Source organism: Pezoporus wallicus, unplaced genomic scaffold (assembly GCF_028554395.1).
Source record: "Pezoporus wallicus isolate ANWC-B61680 ecotype Strahan unplaced genomic scaffold, APGP_CSIRO_Pwel_v1 contig_3817, whole genome shotgun sequence".
Lineage (NCBI taxonomy): Eukaryota > Metazoa > Chordata > Aves > Psittaciformes > Psittacidae > Pezoporus > Pezoporus wallicus.
In genome coordinates, this window is record NW_026635157.1 from 6,417,470 (window position 1) to 6,434,099 (window position 16,630).

At 41.1% G+C, this 16,630-nt stretch overlaps 1 protein-coding gene across 10 annotated transcripts in view; it reads left to right on the forward strand.

The window, feature by feature from the left end:
* Window positions 1–14,480: 14,480 nt before the first annotated feature.
* The window catches only part of REPS1 (RALBP1 associated Eps domain containing 1), a 62,756-nt gene continuing 60,606 nt past the window's right edge, over window positions 14,481–16,630 (forward strand). For 9 of the 10 annotated variants that reach the window (XM_057407303.1, XM_057407365.1, XM_057407355.1 and 6 more), the window contains exon 1: window positions 14,481–14,618. In XM_057407303.1, coding sequence (XP_057263286.1) covers window positions 14,481–14,618 — 138 coding nt within the window. Of the gene's footprint in view, window positions 14,619–15,036; window positions 15,138–16,630 lie in introns of all 10 variants that reach the window. The other variant, XM_057407375.1, reaches the window with a different exon arrangement.

Here is a 16,630-nt window from a genome sequence, read left to right on the forward strand (position 1 = left end):
ATTGTATTTATTGTGTTTTATAGTGTTCTTTGCTATAACAGCTGAATATTTGAGAGAAAGGAACATGAAGACTAGTTACTTCCTCAGATTCCTAGTATCAAAAAATCTCTTCTAGCAAGGAAACTCCAGTACATCTCCTGATTTCCAGCCAGCATGGTAAGAGCTGAATCATTTTGTCCCTCTGTCCACTTGTTTGATATGCATCATTGAAATAAAATCACTGCCCCTTCTCTCTTTCCTTCTACACGTATACATACATATTGACATTTTGGGGACTTTTCAGAAAACAAAAACCACTGGCATTGCATAAAGATGTCAAAAAACAGTAGCAGAGATGACAGTTACAGTAATATAGAATTGCTATTCACATCCACATCAAATATAGCTGTAGGTGTAATATCTTTATTTATTAGTTTCATATAAATTTCCTTCCCAAATCTCAGGCATTTATAATGACTCGTGACAGAAGTACATCACATCTTGTCCTGAAGGAAATTTTATTGAAATGGACCTGTGGATTGACATTTGTCAGAATGCATTTATTTAACATACGAAATATTATCATGGCAAAAGTCATTACATTGAAATTTTTTTTTAGTGAAATGTCAAGACCTCCTGCTGGCCATGCAAGTATGGTTCACAGAAGTTTATAGTTGGCTAAAAAACATAAGAAAACTTTCTTAATCACTAGATTAATGACAGTTAATAATAATTTAATACAAAAAAAAGCCCTGCTTATAAGCATTTTTTAGGGATAAACCTGTAATTTTGCTAGTCTGCATTTTGGGTTCTTAGCTTAAAACCCGTGTTTAAGGTGCATACTGAATCATTTGAATCTGATAATTTTCACAATTACACTGAATTTATACTGTATTTTGAAGTCAAGTACAGGAGTAAGTGTATTCTGAGGGTCAAATTAACATATAAAATGTCTTTTAAGAATTCTTTTCTGGTTTCAAGATAAAATGCCAGCTCTGAAATCCAAATGAGGTTCAAATTTGTAACTGATGAAATTTTATTAATTTCACAGGAACTGCAGCCACAGGTCTTTTGATTCTAAATAATTTTATTCAAAACTGAAACTGTAACACAGAACAACGATGAAACTCTCGACACATCTTTCCATAGTGCACTGCTAATATTCTCACCTACTGACCTAATAGCCTATGAGGGAATTTCTGTCATGGTGTAGAAGGTCAAACTGTACCCTGATTTCAAACAGTAGACAAATATCTACCAGGGAAGTACTACAAGAACATCAAATTAATTTACACTTTCAAACATACCATATGGTTTGATTACAAATGTTGTGCTGGTTTCCTCCATATAACACCTAAGATTTATGAATTTTCATGCAATTTTCATCTACCAGGTTAACTCTAATTGGGAATCCCAAGCTTCTGGGGAAAATCTTACCCCTTTTTTTTTTCTCAAGGAAATTTTGTCCAAGCATCTCTGACACGTTGGAGAAGCTTAGATTTAAAAATATAGTTAAGAAAATTAAGTACAACCATCTTCTTGTTTGGTTCCTAGCTAACCTATGTAATTGTGTTACACGTATATAAATATTTGCTTCTCAAAGCTTTGTGACATCATATTTTGAAGCAAAATATTATTTGTTCTCTGCCACACAAATAGCAGAAATGAATCTCACTTCCCTTATGTTTACTGAAGGAAGCACAAAAGCTGTCTTACACACATACAAGGGCTTTCTTTGTGAACTGTTACAGAAACTTCCCAATGCACTTCGTCTGAATCCAAACCTTCCTTATGTAAGCTTAGACCAGCTTCAACTTCCTTCCGCTATTAGGAGCCAGCATATTATTCCATTCTAAAAAATTCATCTCCATTTTGAATTTAATAGAAGCTTATAAAATAATATTAGATGACATGGAAGTATGCTTCTGATGGTCTTCAAATTTGGCAGAAACAAACATGGGAGGAGGTGCTAATGATTCCAGAACTTATATATATATTTCTGCTCTAAAAATATAAATAACTGTATTGCAGTGCTAACAGGAAATAGAAATGGGAGGTGTAATTTTATTGTTTTCTTTAGACAATCAGTTGCATGATAGACTAAGCAAAGTAAGTCAGTGTAAGATGAGGAACTTCCCAGCTACATAACCAAGGTACGCATGTCCGTCAGAAAGAAAACGTACATGTGGGCACAGGTACAGTATTTGGGATAAGGTACAGACGAAATATTAGCCATTTTTCTCAAGAGGACATTCAAGAGAGGTGGGTCTTAAAATGGAAATAAAAAACAGAACAAGGACTTTTTCTCAGTTGTTTTACAGAGTCACATAGCTGAAGCCATAAGAGGACACTTGACAGAAGTCCTCTGTGTGGAGAAAAACTGAAGAAACAGTCTAAATCAAAAGCAACTGATCCTTAGACTGACCAGTGGCTCAGTTGTGGGTCAGTTCTGTCTAGTACTAAGGGACACATGGAAAACCAACTTTTCCCCTTTCGTCCTATTGAATTATTTCACATGCCAGTGGAAGCAAAGGGGAAGAAAGATCTGATGGAAAAATGTAGTCAGAGCCTAACCTCTTGCTTTTATTTAAAAGGGTGAGTTGTGACCTTTCATACTCCAATCGTTTAGAAGACTTCCCTTGACCTCAGCTAACACCTTCTCGGTGCAGCTTTCAAAAGAAAGACTGACCATGATGCACATTGCTTAAAATGGCCAGTGTTGCACTAGGATGTACATTAGCCATGGAAAACTGTTTATCTGCAGATGCTAGCAAAACAGGACTGCTGTGAACTGCATAAAGAACAATTAACAACGTCCCTGAAAAGCTAGGAGGCATTTAGTAAATCACTGGTTAAAGTGCAGTGGCTAAAATTTTGGGTAGGAGTTGAAAGATCCCTAATTTTCAGGAAGACTTTTAAACTGTATTACCTGTGCATACACTTTACATCAGTATTCATCTCACCAGACTTTAGCTACCTGAAAATAAGGTGTCTATTTCAAGTTAGTTACTTTACTGACTCTCTGCATGTATACATAGTTATGTCTCTACAGTAAAGAAGACATAAATACCTCACCTTCCAAAAAGCACCATTGTAGAGAGAGCTTCAGTAAGTAGGTCAGAGATGGCAACTAACTTTTAGATAGCTAAAGACACATGGCAAAATAGTAGTTCATTTGTCATGGCTGTAGGCTAAGAGACATATAAACTAAGGTACCAAGGCTGTATTGTTGACCCCATTCTATCAATTAACCAAAGATTCTCTAAGCAAAACTAGAAATTATCCTCAGTATTAACAGCTTCTCACAATAGCAAGTAGTCATCAATAAAGACTTGGTACATCAGTTAATTGATTACTGCAGATCAGAATGTTTCCATCACAGATGCAAACAGAAGGTAGAAAATCTAGTATCTCACACCAGAAGAAATGCAGGCAGCTTTTCATTCACTTACTTTCTAAGGAATACACATCCTTCATTTTGTCACTGGGAAGTAGAGTTTGTATGTGTTCCCAAGCTAAAAACTGACTGCACAGCCTATTTTTTTCACAGGTCAGATGTGAGGAAACAGAGCCATTTCACTTCCTTCAAAATCTCTATATAAAGAGAGGAGGAAAATGGGACCAGACCTATTGTTCTTACAGTTTCCTTCCTCCTTTTCACTATGCCTCATTCAAAAAAGCAAGGGTCTGCCACGTTGAGTGCATCATCTCTGTTTAGTGTATTTGGGTGTTTAATAATATATAAATTGCTGTTGCAGTATACAGACAATATCAGAAAAGCCTGTATTGAAAGAAAGGTTAAATGTCAAAGGTAGCTGCTGCCTCTGTTTTTATTTCATATAAAATATAGTAGCTCTTCATTCAAAGCGTCCTCTCTCTTCCAAGATCAAAAGATCAAACTACACAAATAAATTAATTAGCTGCCTGCAAAATCTCAATAAACTATTTCTGGGTTTCTTTTTCTCAGCTGTTTTTCCTAAGTCTTCAGTCATTTGAATTGCTGGAGTATGATGATCAAATACAAGCAAGTGAAGTTTGAAGTACATTTGGCCCACTCTTGGCTGTCCTAGTCCAAGGCATTTTGCCAGGGTTGCAGTAATTCTCATTGGAATGAACTGAAAGTGGTATGAGAAGTTTCTGTTCTTACTCAGCGATGAGCTGTAACTGGAGAAGCAAGCATGAGCATGCTATATGCTCCCAGCAAGCCCTGCTGTGCTGTCCAGTGCTATTTCCTCTATCTGTAGGAGATCCTCCTCGAAAGAATTGCAGGGATTGTGTCTGAGGCTTGTCCTCTCCATCTCTCAGACACCTATAAAAACAAGCACTACCCAGACATTTTCCAAAGCAGGCCATGAAGAAACCTACTAGTACGTACCTCTCTGCACGGGCAGAAGGAGGATGAGATAGCCTGCTACTTTCGAGCACCTGTTCAAGCTAGGAGTTCAAGGCTGCTACTTTAGCCAGTAACAGCAATACATGGACTCCTGAAAAGAATCAGCATTGCTTTTTATTGCAACTGTTGTTTGATCTAATGGGGAGTACAAAGGAGATACCAATTCAGGACACAGCCTTTCAAGTCAGAGGGGCAGCTATACTTTCTAATCCCTCTTAGCCTGAAAGAAAAGGAGCATGGGAAGAGTAATGATACAAAGAGCTGCTTTTATTTCACCCTCCAGAAAAGAGAGATACACACTTCATGCACTCAGAGTATTCTCTTCACTCTGTCACAGACACAAATCCTAGCAAAGGAAGGGCTTTGGTGGGAAGCACATAAAAGGGCACATACAGGTTAGCAGTTACATGAAAAAAAGTGTGGATAGCAAAAGATGCAACTGTCTCTGTATTTATGCACGCATATTCATTCCATCCTGCCAGTTTCTAATAAGCTCATTTTACGATTAAAGAACTATAAGATCTGAACCTTTTCTAGAAGGAACAGGGACAAATAAAGTACTTGGCAATGATTCCACTTAAATTCAGAGAGCTGTAGTACTATATAGGCTTAGCCCCAATTCTACCAAATATAGTCCCTCTAAAATGACTGGAACAGAACATGATGTTTCAAAACCAAAGAAATGTAATTTCTTTAGAACATTTGAATGTGTGCTAATTAAGTATATTTCCACTCTGCTCAAATAATAGGCTTAGTTCAAATAACATTTATTGATTTTACATTATAGGACTGTTATTAGCATTTGCTAGCTGAGTCAAGTTTAGCAGGAAGTTATAATGGCAAGAGCTTTGACTCAGGAATTATTTATACACTAACAGGAAAACTACATCTTTCTTCTCTGACATCTTGAGTCTCTTAATGCAAGCAGAAGAACTTCCAATTCTGTGTATGTTGTATGTGTGAATATACGTGAATAGGAATGGTAGTGCATTGAAAATACTACTGTATTTCAAAATAGTTTATGCTCCCCAAAACACTAATACAGATGCAAAATTATACTCCTCAGCTATTCTAGATTTTACAACAATATATGTAAGCTGGGGACACAGAAGTGAGATCAATGACCTAAAAGTAAGCAGGGGTTTGGCTGTGGGGGTCAGAGCCAGCTGCCAGAGGGGCAGACACAGCCAGGGCTGACCTTGTCCCATAGGAGCTGCCTTCATCTGGGGCTGTGCCATGGGGCCTGGCCAGAGCTGAAGCCCCACCACATTGCAGCCCTGCCTGTCCCTGGCCACGGGCCGCTGGTCCAGACCTCCTAGCCCTGCCTGGTGCTCTGCCCAGGGGGGTGGGATGGGACTTTCATGGGCAGATATGGCTACTGCATGTCTTTTCATCACGCTTGGTTCCCAGCTTCCCTGAAAATGGGTGGATAAAGAGATGTAATGGGGAATAGATCTTCAAAATAAGTCAAGATGTTCAGAAGAAAAAAAACATAACAGACCCCCCCCCCGCACATAAAGATTAGAAAGTGTGAAGAAATTAGAGTGTAAAACATATTAAAGCAAAACTATATATATATATATAGAAAGAGACCTTATTTATCAGACTCCTTCCTACATCCACCACAGATGGAGCATACAGCATTCTTAATATCCCTCCTGTACCTCAAACATCAAAGAAATGTCATAACAGTGTTGCTTTTAACAAAACAAGATTTGAAAACACACTGGGGTGTTTTTGATCTAGAGGAATTTAAGAAAAGGAAATAAGCTAGATTATTGCTATTTTAAACAAATAGAGTGAGTGTTACATTTTATGTATCTTAACATATCAAGAGCAGCCCACATCACCATGGACAAAAAGGAAGGGACTCAAATCCTTGGGATACTGATCTTAATGGAAAATAGCTAAAAGAATGGGCTAAGTCAAATTCTGACCAAGAGGCAGACTCACACTTTGAAATAACAAACCCATGAATTCAGAACAGAAAAGGTACCAAAGCACAAGGAAAAGTCTAGTTAGAGTATCAATCCCAAGAACATCAATATTGTGGAGGATTGTATTGCTAGTGTGAGGAAGAAATATGTGGAAAGAAAGGTTAAAGGGAGAAATTAAAATCCTTAAGTAACAGATTATAACAGAAAACTGTTAAGGAAAAAAATAGTAAGATGGAAACTAAAATTTAAGTAAATGGAAAAGATACATTTATATGTACAGCTAAAAGGAGAGAATAGGAAAAGAAGTGAGTGAGTATGTGTGAGAGATGTGAAATTTTGCTTTCAGCACCTCTTCCCACTTTGTAACCAAGTTTAAAGTTTCCTGAAGTGGCCATTAACAACCTTTCCCAGACAGCAATCAGTATTCAGTGGAATAATGATCCCTTGGGAAGGGATAACATCCTCTTCCATCAGCAAGTTACAGTGCACTTCCACATTCAGGGAGCAAGAGGAAAGACTGAGAGGTACCAGAACAATAAGAACTGATCAAGGTTTCAGGCAGACAGGAGCTAAGTAAATAAAGGCAGTGAAGAAGGTGTAAGATTGTTTTCAGACTAGCTGCGGCTTCCGTAATTTAAATTTTAGGGCTTCAAAACAAAGAAGGATATTGAGGGACTACAATGGTAACCCAAATCATTAAGAAAAAGTAATTTGAATATAACCTTATCATACTTCAAAGAAGTTGTTATCAATATGTAAATAATTTTATAAAGACTTACGTGAGATAGTGCCAAAAAGCACAAAGTTAAACTCTCTTACTCCTCCTGACTCTATGAAACTGTAGAGAATATATTTGTAAAAGAGGATGCACACACTGTCATGAATAATCTGTAAATAAATATGGCAGCAAGACCAGAGGGATTTATAGTTAAATGTTGAAAGACTCTAAAAGGAACTTTAATTTCTGTAAGAAGAGATTCATTTTATAGTATCATGCAAGCAGGAGACATCCCCTCCCTTTGGAAGAAACAAAGATGACAGTTTTAAAATGTAAAGAGAGGTGGGATTTGAACAGCTGCCCAGGCTTTTGAAGTGCTGAAGGAAAAGTCACCCTCCCTGCAATCCATTAGCTTCTCTAGAACCTACCAAATACATACAGCTGTTCTGTGGTGACAGTAGGTGCCCCCTCCTCATTTTTGAGATGCGGAGATGAAATCTTATGCAGAAGTCTGCTGAAATCATACACGAGTAAAAGGTTTCTCCTTTACAATATCTTCCACTTTGATTGTTTTAATTGAAAAAGTTTTCCTTTAGAGGCTTTCATTTGACTGCGTACTCCTTTCAATCATTTGATGTATTTGGATGAAAGAGAAAAGGGGGCAATTTTAAAAATGTCAACTTTTACAAGGACTATGATAGATATATACAAATTAAAAGCTTAAAGGAGAAACCAGGGAAAACTGAGCAGGCACAATGGTGAATGATATGGGAAAGGTATTACATTCTCCACTGAGGAAATTTACACAGAGAAATATTATTAAATACTCCACAGATATTGGATGTCTCCAGCCAGGATCTCATACATATTTCAGTGGTGACACAACACACTTTGGGAGGTTGCTGAGAAAGTTATTTTCCCTTATGGAATGTGCCTGCACAGAGCTGCAGGAGGGACCAGAATGACCACATTGAAGTGACTAACATTACTTTAGATCCGCTGTTTGCTTGCTGTATACTCCTTGCAAAGGTGCTCTCCTTGTATAGAAGGAAGAAAATACCACTCCCTCATTGTTATGGTCTGCTGCATGGCTCTATGGAGAAAGGATTTAACGCTATGGAAAATCCCATAGCCTTAAATGTGGGATGCCCTTTTGATGGAGAAACAATCCCAGCAGGACTGGTAAAACAGAGAATCACAGACTCACAGAATCATAGAATCATAATGTCATAGAATGGTTTGGGTTGGAAGGGACTTTAAAGATCATCTGGTTCCAAGATGGCACAGGCAGGGAGGTTAGTTCTTTGAAACATAGGTGCCATTTCATGGTAGGTAAAATCAGCAGCAGGTGAAACCTGACCACATGACAAAACTGGTGTTTTTCAAAATTGCAAGAATGTAAACATCAAGGTTGGAAAGAGGTTGTAAACTAACACACACAGAACATACATGCAGAAACTTACAGAAGTTTTGGAACAAGGATCTGTAAAGTGGTTAGATTTGCATTAAAATGTTGCTTCCACACAAAGTAAAGATGCTTTTAGAAAAACAGAACAGGAACTTCTTTTATTTGCAAGTGTTAACACCATTCTCAAAATATTCTCTGCCTGGGAATAAAGTACCCTGTACCCTACCTCCAAAGGATTCTTTGGTTTTGGGTTGGTTTTGTTGTTTTGGTTTTTTTTTTTTAAAGATCAGGCAGTAACAATAAAATGCTCTAAAGCCTGAGACAGCAGGGTTTTTTTAAACATCTCCCATTCGTTTCTAGCCTTAATCTGCTTCTCTTTCCACTAAAGACTCAGGACAGAACAAGTTCCCATAACTCCTGATGAGCTGCAATTAAAGGAGTATATTGACAGAGATTGCAAAACCTGCTCCACAGCATTATGTATGCGAAAGAATTTAGAAAGGCAATGACAGATAACCTCAGGGTCATTTTTCTGAACCTGGGGAACCAAGTAACAGATTGAAAGTGGACCCAAATACATAAAAAGTACATATTTGGGACAAGTGGACCCAAATACATATAAACTACATATAACGTATGTATTTGGGTCCACTTTCCATCTGTTACCTGGTTGAAAGTATTTGAAGATATTCTAATAAAACAAATAAATATCTGAGCATGTAACTTACTTCAGTCCAAATAAGGTAGTACACAAGACCCACTAACTATAATAAGAACTCAAAAATTCAGAGGCACATCAGAAGCAGGTAGACCCTAGACACGGGGCTCCCACAGTGCTTGATAAAGACAAGACCCTGAATATTGTGTAAGTTATGTCTATTTTTATAAATTAGTTTCATCACATGTAAAACTAGTTTTTAGGAACCAATAGTAATTCACAGCTGATTCAGAAGATACTGAAACCTGATCAGTGTTTTAACTGGCATTTCCCTTAAATGAATAAAACATTACATTTTTTATTTTAGTAGGAATGGACATACATATTTCTGGTCACACACGAAATTGTAAAAGTATTAGTTTTCTAAAAACATAGTGTTTTACTGATGTATAGTTTGGCTCTGATTTGAAGAGTTGTTAGGGGCAGCAAAATCACCTTGCACTTCCTTCCATCTGGGTCATCAGACTTGGCATTCCTATGATGATGATGATTTTCTCTGACTTTGATCTCTTAAAAGGATGGCTGTTTTGATATCAATATCTGTCATCTCATAGCTGCTTCAAAGAAAATAAAATACAGTAAGATTAGGCACCAGGTGGAGAATAGCTTAACTCTTAGCCGTTCAGAGCTCTGATCCTAAAAAAGTACATTAAAAAGAAAGAATAAAAGGTACACTACCTAAAAAGCCCAGAAAGGTTCATCCTCTTGCTCTGCTTAAATCATCATTCAAGGCAGTTAAACCAAGTTTTTAATGTACCAAAAGCTGAATCTACTATAGCTAAGTGTGTCACTAACAATACATTTTGGTGGGTATTTTGCCATAAACCTTCTTCTTTGCACATTTAGTATGAGCTCTGGAAAATGCTGTAATACAGACCGTTCAAATCCGAAGTAACTCAAAATTGAAATATGGTGTTATTGTTTGGGTCAGTTGCACTGAAAAGTGTGCATACGGAGAAGTTATTAATATAGCTTACAAACCTGCAGGAATACTATTTTCCTCAGTTCATCCTGTAGCAAACAGCATATTCTCCAGCCAAACAAAATGAATCCTCATTGGAAATCCACTTAAAAGATTTTAGTCCATTTTTTAAATTTTAGAAGATGCTAAATCTTCCCTGATGGGAACAGGTAATGTTCTGAACAGCTGATCTCTCCTTGGCCTGGAAGTTTGCAAGGGGCCAATTAGAGTAGAAGAGAGATCTCACAGCCAAACACAGAAACATTGTACTGGGACTCCCTGAGGCAAAGATGATTCTCCCATATGTAGACCTTGTGAATTAGAAATGAATTTGCTACATGTCCTGTCACTCTTATTCTATCCGTTCAGTCACTGAACTAGCACAAGGCAAAAAGGTAAGTTTATGGTATGGGCTTGGAAATCAGACTCACAGAATCACAGAATCCTAAGGGTTGGAAGGGACCTCAAAAGATCATCTAGTCCAACCCTCCTGCAAGAGCAGGGTAACCTAGAGTACATCACACAGGAACTTGTCCAGGCAGGCCTTGAATATCTCCAATGTAGGAGACTCCACAACCCCCCTGGGCAACCCGTTCCAGTGCTCTGTCACTCTCACAGTAAAGAAATTTTTCCTGATGTTCACATGGAACCTCCTATGCTCCAGTTCACACCCATTGCCCCTTGTCCTATCACTGGACATCACTGAAAAAAACTAGCTCCATCATCCTGACACTCACCCTTTACATATCTGTAAACATTGATGAGGTCACCCCTCAGTCTCCTCTTCTCCAAGCTAAAGAGACCAGCTCCCTCAGCCTCTCCTCATAAGAGAGATGTTCCATTCCCTTAATCATCTTTGTAGCTCTGCGCTGGACTCTTGCAAGCTCCTGTCCTTCTTGAACTGTGGGGCCCAGAACTGGACACAATAATCCAGATGCGGCCTCACCAAGGCAGAGTAGAGGGGGAGGAGAACCTCTCTTGACCTACTAACCACACCCTTTCTAAAGCACCCCAGGATGCCATTGGCCTTCTTGGCCACAAGGGCACATTGCTGGCTCATGGTCATCCTCCTATCCACCAGGACCCCCAGGTCCCTTTCCCCTTCACTACTGTCCAGCAGGTCAGCCCCCAACCTGTACTGGTACATGGGGTTGTTCTTCCCCAGATGCAAGACTCTACACTTGCCCTTGTTGAATTTCATTAAGTTTCTCCCCGCCCAACTCTCCAGCCTGTCCAGGTCTCGCTGAATGGCAACACAGGCCTCTGGTGTGTCAGCCACTCCTCCCAGTTTAGTATCATCAGCAAAGTTGCTGAGGGTACATTCAGTTCCCTCATCCAGGTCGTTGATGAAAATATTAAACAGCACTGGTCCCAGCACCGACCCCTGAGGGACTCCACTAGTCACAGACCTCCAGCTCGATTCTGCCCCACTGACCACAGCTCTCTGCCTTCTCCCTTCCAACCAGTTCTTGATCCACCTCACTACCTGATCATCAAGCCCACACTTCCTTAGCTTATCTATGAGAATGCTGTGGGAGACAGTATCAAATGCCTTGATGAAATCAAGAAAAACCACATCTACCGCTCTACCATCATCCATCCACCTAGTTACTTGCTCATAGAAGGCTATAAGGGTGCTCAAACATGACTTCCCCTTGGTAAAGCCATGTTGGCTGCTCTTAATGACCCCCTCATCCTTGATATGCCTAGAGATGGTGTCAAGAATAAGTTGTTCCATCACCTTTCCAGGGATGGAGGTAAGGCTGACCTGTCTATAATTACCCGGGTCCTCCTTCTTGCCCTTCTTATAGACCGGCGTGACATTTGCCATCCTCCAATCCTCAGGCACCTCACCTGTTTCCCACGACTTACCAAAGATGATGGAGAGTGGCTCAGCAATGACCTCCGCCAGCTCCCTCAGCACCCACGGGTGTATTCCATCTGGACCCATCGATTTATAGATGTCCAAATTACTTAACTGATCCCTAACCCAATCCTCATCCACCAAAGCAAACTCCTCCTTTATCCTGACCCCTTCCAGGGCTATAGGAATCTGGATCCCCTGGGGAGAGTCTGCAGGAGTAAAGACAGAGGCAAAGAAGGCATTCAACACCTCTGACTTCTTTATATCCTCTGTCTCCAGGGCACCCACCTCATTCAGCAGTGGGCCTATACTGCTTCTTGTGTTAGTTTTATTCGCTATGTATTTGAAGAAGCCCTTTCTATTGTCCTTGACCCGACTTGCAAGATTAAGTTCCAAGGAGGCCTTAGCTGTCCTAATTGCTTCCCTACAGCCTCTAACAGCTGTCCTATATTCCTCCCAAGTGGCCAGCCCCTCCTTCCATAATCCATAGATTCTCTTTTTCCGTATGAGTTTGCCCAGCAGTTCCTTGTTTAACCATGCTCGTCTCCTGGCTCCCCTACTTGACTTCCTACTCATTGGGACATTCTGATCCTGAGCTTTGAAGAAGTGGTTCTTGAATGCCGACCAACTATCTTGAGCCCCTTTACCACCTAGTACCCTTTGCCATGATACTTCCCTTAGCAATTGATTGAAGAGGCCAAAGTTTGCCCTTCGGAAATCCAGAAATGTGGCCTTGCTAGGTATTCTATTCCTCCCACACAAGATCCTAAACTCCACTCAACAACTCAACAACCTGTTTTCCAAAACAGCTACCTATTCCAGAATAGTTTGGCATTTGGACAAGTGGGAACAGTCCATACTAGGGAGCCTCCTCCCTGTATTATTCTTTGTGTCTTATATAGATTGTTGCAGCCAAATGATCCCCATTAATGTTGAAAGAGTGCTCCTGCTGCAAAAAAGCAAATAATAAAATAGCAACTCAACTAAATTAACAACAGGTTCAGATTACTTTTAGACATGTCAAAATTATTTTGACAATAAGAGTGTTTTGGGTCCTTACACTAACTTACAAAGAACTTCGTACCTACAGCCATATACATACATTAATCTTTCAAATGCCAGTGCCCTAGGTATAATACAATCACTCAATCTTTAAGAAGCAAAGGCACTTGAACCCAATCATCTGCTAGTAAGTGATTTAAAAAGCTTTTCTATAAATGACTTTGTAAAACTAATAGAATTGGAGTGTGCAGTTTAGCTGTGGAGGAAAGACTACATTCATTTTACTTGCAGAGATACTGATGTGACAGTGGCTCCAGTTAAGTGACCTATGATGCTTAGTTTGCCTTACCTAAGTCTGTAAAAGCATAATTAGATATTATACAAAAAGTTAATTAATTTTTCTGTATAGCTTATTTTGAGGAATCTTAACTGAGAAATTTGATCAATCTGTGTGGTTTAAACATCTGGGATTCAAAAAGCTTGATAATGGCACATTTCTGGGAAGATCCTTTTGTCTGTTATTTTAACTGTAAAGCTAACATATCAGTGGTTTTCAGGAACTTTAATTAGCAGCAAAAGGATATTTCAAATAGCAAAGAAGATGAATCTCTGCAGTTCAGAGTATAACTATCTTAGAAGACAGAAAGGCTGAGGTGCTTAAGGGAGGTAGAGCAGTTGGCAACAACCTGGGAAGAGAAACATTAGAAGAGTTGTGAAGGACGGTGGAAAGTGGAGTAAGGGAAAAAGGATAAAAGAAGCATCAAGTACTGGATTGCCACCTCAGCAGGATTTAAAAAGCAGGATTTAAACCAGATCAGGTGGTCAAAAGGGTCTAGGAGAAGACAACTGCATTCTTCATAGGCACTTTACTGTGTCAGGGATGTCAGACTCTCTCCACAAGCCAAAACATCTTGGAGGGAATTTTGTTAGTGTACTGCAGTGACAGCATGGATTTACAGAGGCGAACAGCATGTCCAGGAAAACACAGCCAAGAGAGCCATGCAGAGCAAGAGCTCCGGCTGAAGAGGCAAGTGAGCTGTTGCCTATTCTTTCTTGCACGGAGTTAACCGGGCCCATTCTTACTGTGCGTTAAGTGGTGTTGCATCAGGTCCGGACGGTGGCAGGAGAACACTTGCTGAGTTAGGCTGCCACAGCAGGGCCGACGCAGCACAACGGGCCGTTCTCCACAAGCCCCCGGGAGAACCCGTACTGGCGGTACCTCCCGCCGTGTGCCCGGAGCCCACGCTGCCAAGCCGGCTCAGGCACGGCTCGCCACCGCCGCAGTCGAGCCTCGCGGCGTCGGGCCGACTGCGTGCCCAGGACTCCCGCCTCAGTTACCGGGTTACTCCCTCGGCGGCCGAGGTCCCTGCGGCAGCGGTCACTGCGCGCAGCCACAGCCGAGCCAGTGAGACACAGGCGCAGCCGCTGCGCCGGGGACAGCCGAGTGCCTGCGCCCCAACCCGGCCCCCGAAGGGAGCTCAACACGGTCCCAGGCTGAAGATGAGCGAGGCGGAGCAGCGCTACTACTGCGACCTCTTCTCCTACTGCGACACCGAGAGCACCAAGAAGGTGGCGTCCAACGGGCGCGTCCTGGAGCTCTTCCGCGCCGCGCAGCTGCCCAACGACGTGGTCATGCAGGTAAACCTTGCGGGCTCCCTGCGGGGGCGGTGGGCCCGGGCACCGCCCCGCCGGTACTGCCCCAGGGCAGGCAGACCCGGCCGGGGATGCCTTCGCTCTACTCTGCCGCGCCCGGCTCGGCCCTTCGGCAGGGCGGGGGTCGTCCCGCCGGCGGTGGCTGGCCGGGGGAGTCGGGAGCTATTGTCCGGCGCAAGAGCCGGGCACCTGAGCCCGTGCGGCGGGGGAAGGCTGAGCTTCGTCGGCCGAGAGGAAAGGGCGGCGGGTGTAGCGGGTCGCTGCGCCGAGCACGCTTGTAGCAGCCCCCGGTTATGGGCTTGTGGGGCCTCCGGGTACAGGGCTAGGAAGGGGCTGTTGGTCATCGTTGCTGGCCAAGTCCAGCAACTGGTAGGAAAGTGTCTTGTTTGTTTCGTGTCAGCAGAGGCTATCCGAAGCATGAGAACTCAAAAGCATTTTGGGGATGCGGGGGAGATTCATTCCTCAGTCTGCTGATGAAGAGCAACAGCACAGAAGGAAATCTGGGTTTGTATTGTCGGCTGCCACTGACGCTGATCCGCTTGATCTAAGCCATGCAGTCTTTTGGACATCAGTTCTCGGCAGATATTACCTTACCTTTAGTCATCAAAACATTTCTAACAATGAAAAATGCAGTGTTAAGAGTGACACGGGCCCGTGCTTGCAATATATATATGCACAGTTTCAGCATTTACTTCGTTGGCTGGGTTACGTCTAAAAGTTGTAGCAGTATTGCAGAGCTGCTGACATAGAAGAGGGAAAATCTGCTCTAATGTGACTTGTCTAATTATTTGGGGAAAGTATTCCAAATGAAATCTTCTTATGAACAGCTATTTGTAATAAATTCCTGCTTCTCTAGTTCTCTCTGGCCTTGTTCAGTTCTTCAAAGTTTATGTCGTGTTCTGAGCTGCTCTGGGTAAAACTGTATATAAGAAGCCATGCTGCCTTTTATGTAGTTTCATCCTCAGCCTAGTGAGATAAGCAGCACTTTTAGCAAAGCATTAAAGTCACTATAGCCAGAAGTGCCGTACAAAAATTTTGGCATTCTGAAGTTTAGTTCCAGGAGAATACTTACGCTTACCTGTAGCGTGGTTTGGTCTCCTAAGAGTAAGTTAGTTATTTAAAATGAGTTTAAGATGCAAAAAAGTGGAAGAGGGCTGAATAAGAAGTGCTTCTTCTTAACTGGTAAAACTAGTAATATCTTATTTGATGACTTGCTAGACTGGACTTAATGGTAAGAGTGTCTGCATACTCAGTATGATGAGTGAGATTTCTCAAGGGCCACCCACTGCTTCTTTTTGTGTGTAGCCAACCAGTTTCAGAAAAATCATCCCAGGAAAGTGAATGCCTACATGTTTGTTGTACTTAAAATCTATTTTCCATAGAACTTGTCCAGATCACTGTAGAGATAAAGTAGCATAGTGCTAGAGAGTTTGTTATATATGCACAGATGTAGTGTAAGAATTTCAAAAGAGTTGGAAGTACTTGGAATTTTGAATACAAGTGGCCATAGATTATATCCTTATCTGTTGCAGATGAGGTTAGATATTTTATTGTGAAGTAGATCACATCTGAAGAAAAGAAACTACTCGGGCATCATTCCATGGGTTCCAAATAAATTAACTTGAGAAGCAGACCTGGTTTATCACTGTAGTGATCTCAGGCAAAACCTTGAGTTAAAATGGCAAACAAGATATTAGATTGCCTGAGGAATGAGACTGTAAGTAACACAAAGAAAGTCAAAATGCCCGTAGGAGCTTGACCCATTACAAATATCATGTGTGGTTGCTGTTGGTCACCTGTAAGTACCCTGTCCTTGTGAGGGAGAGAATTTAGTTGTCTGTTTTTTATGTTCTCCTCGAATTGTGGCTGTTTATCAGGTTAATGCAGGCATGAATGTAATGGAAGGGGGTTCTTTGAAGGGAAGTTGCATTTGATGATGCTTTGGAAGTTGTGACTATAACTAAAACCTCAAGATGATGTGGGTTAAGAAATAAGGA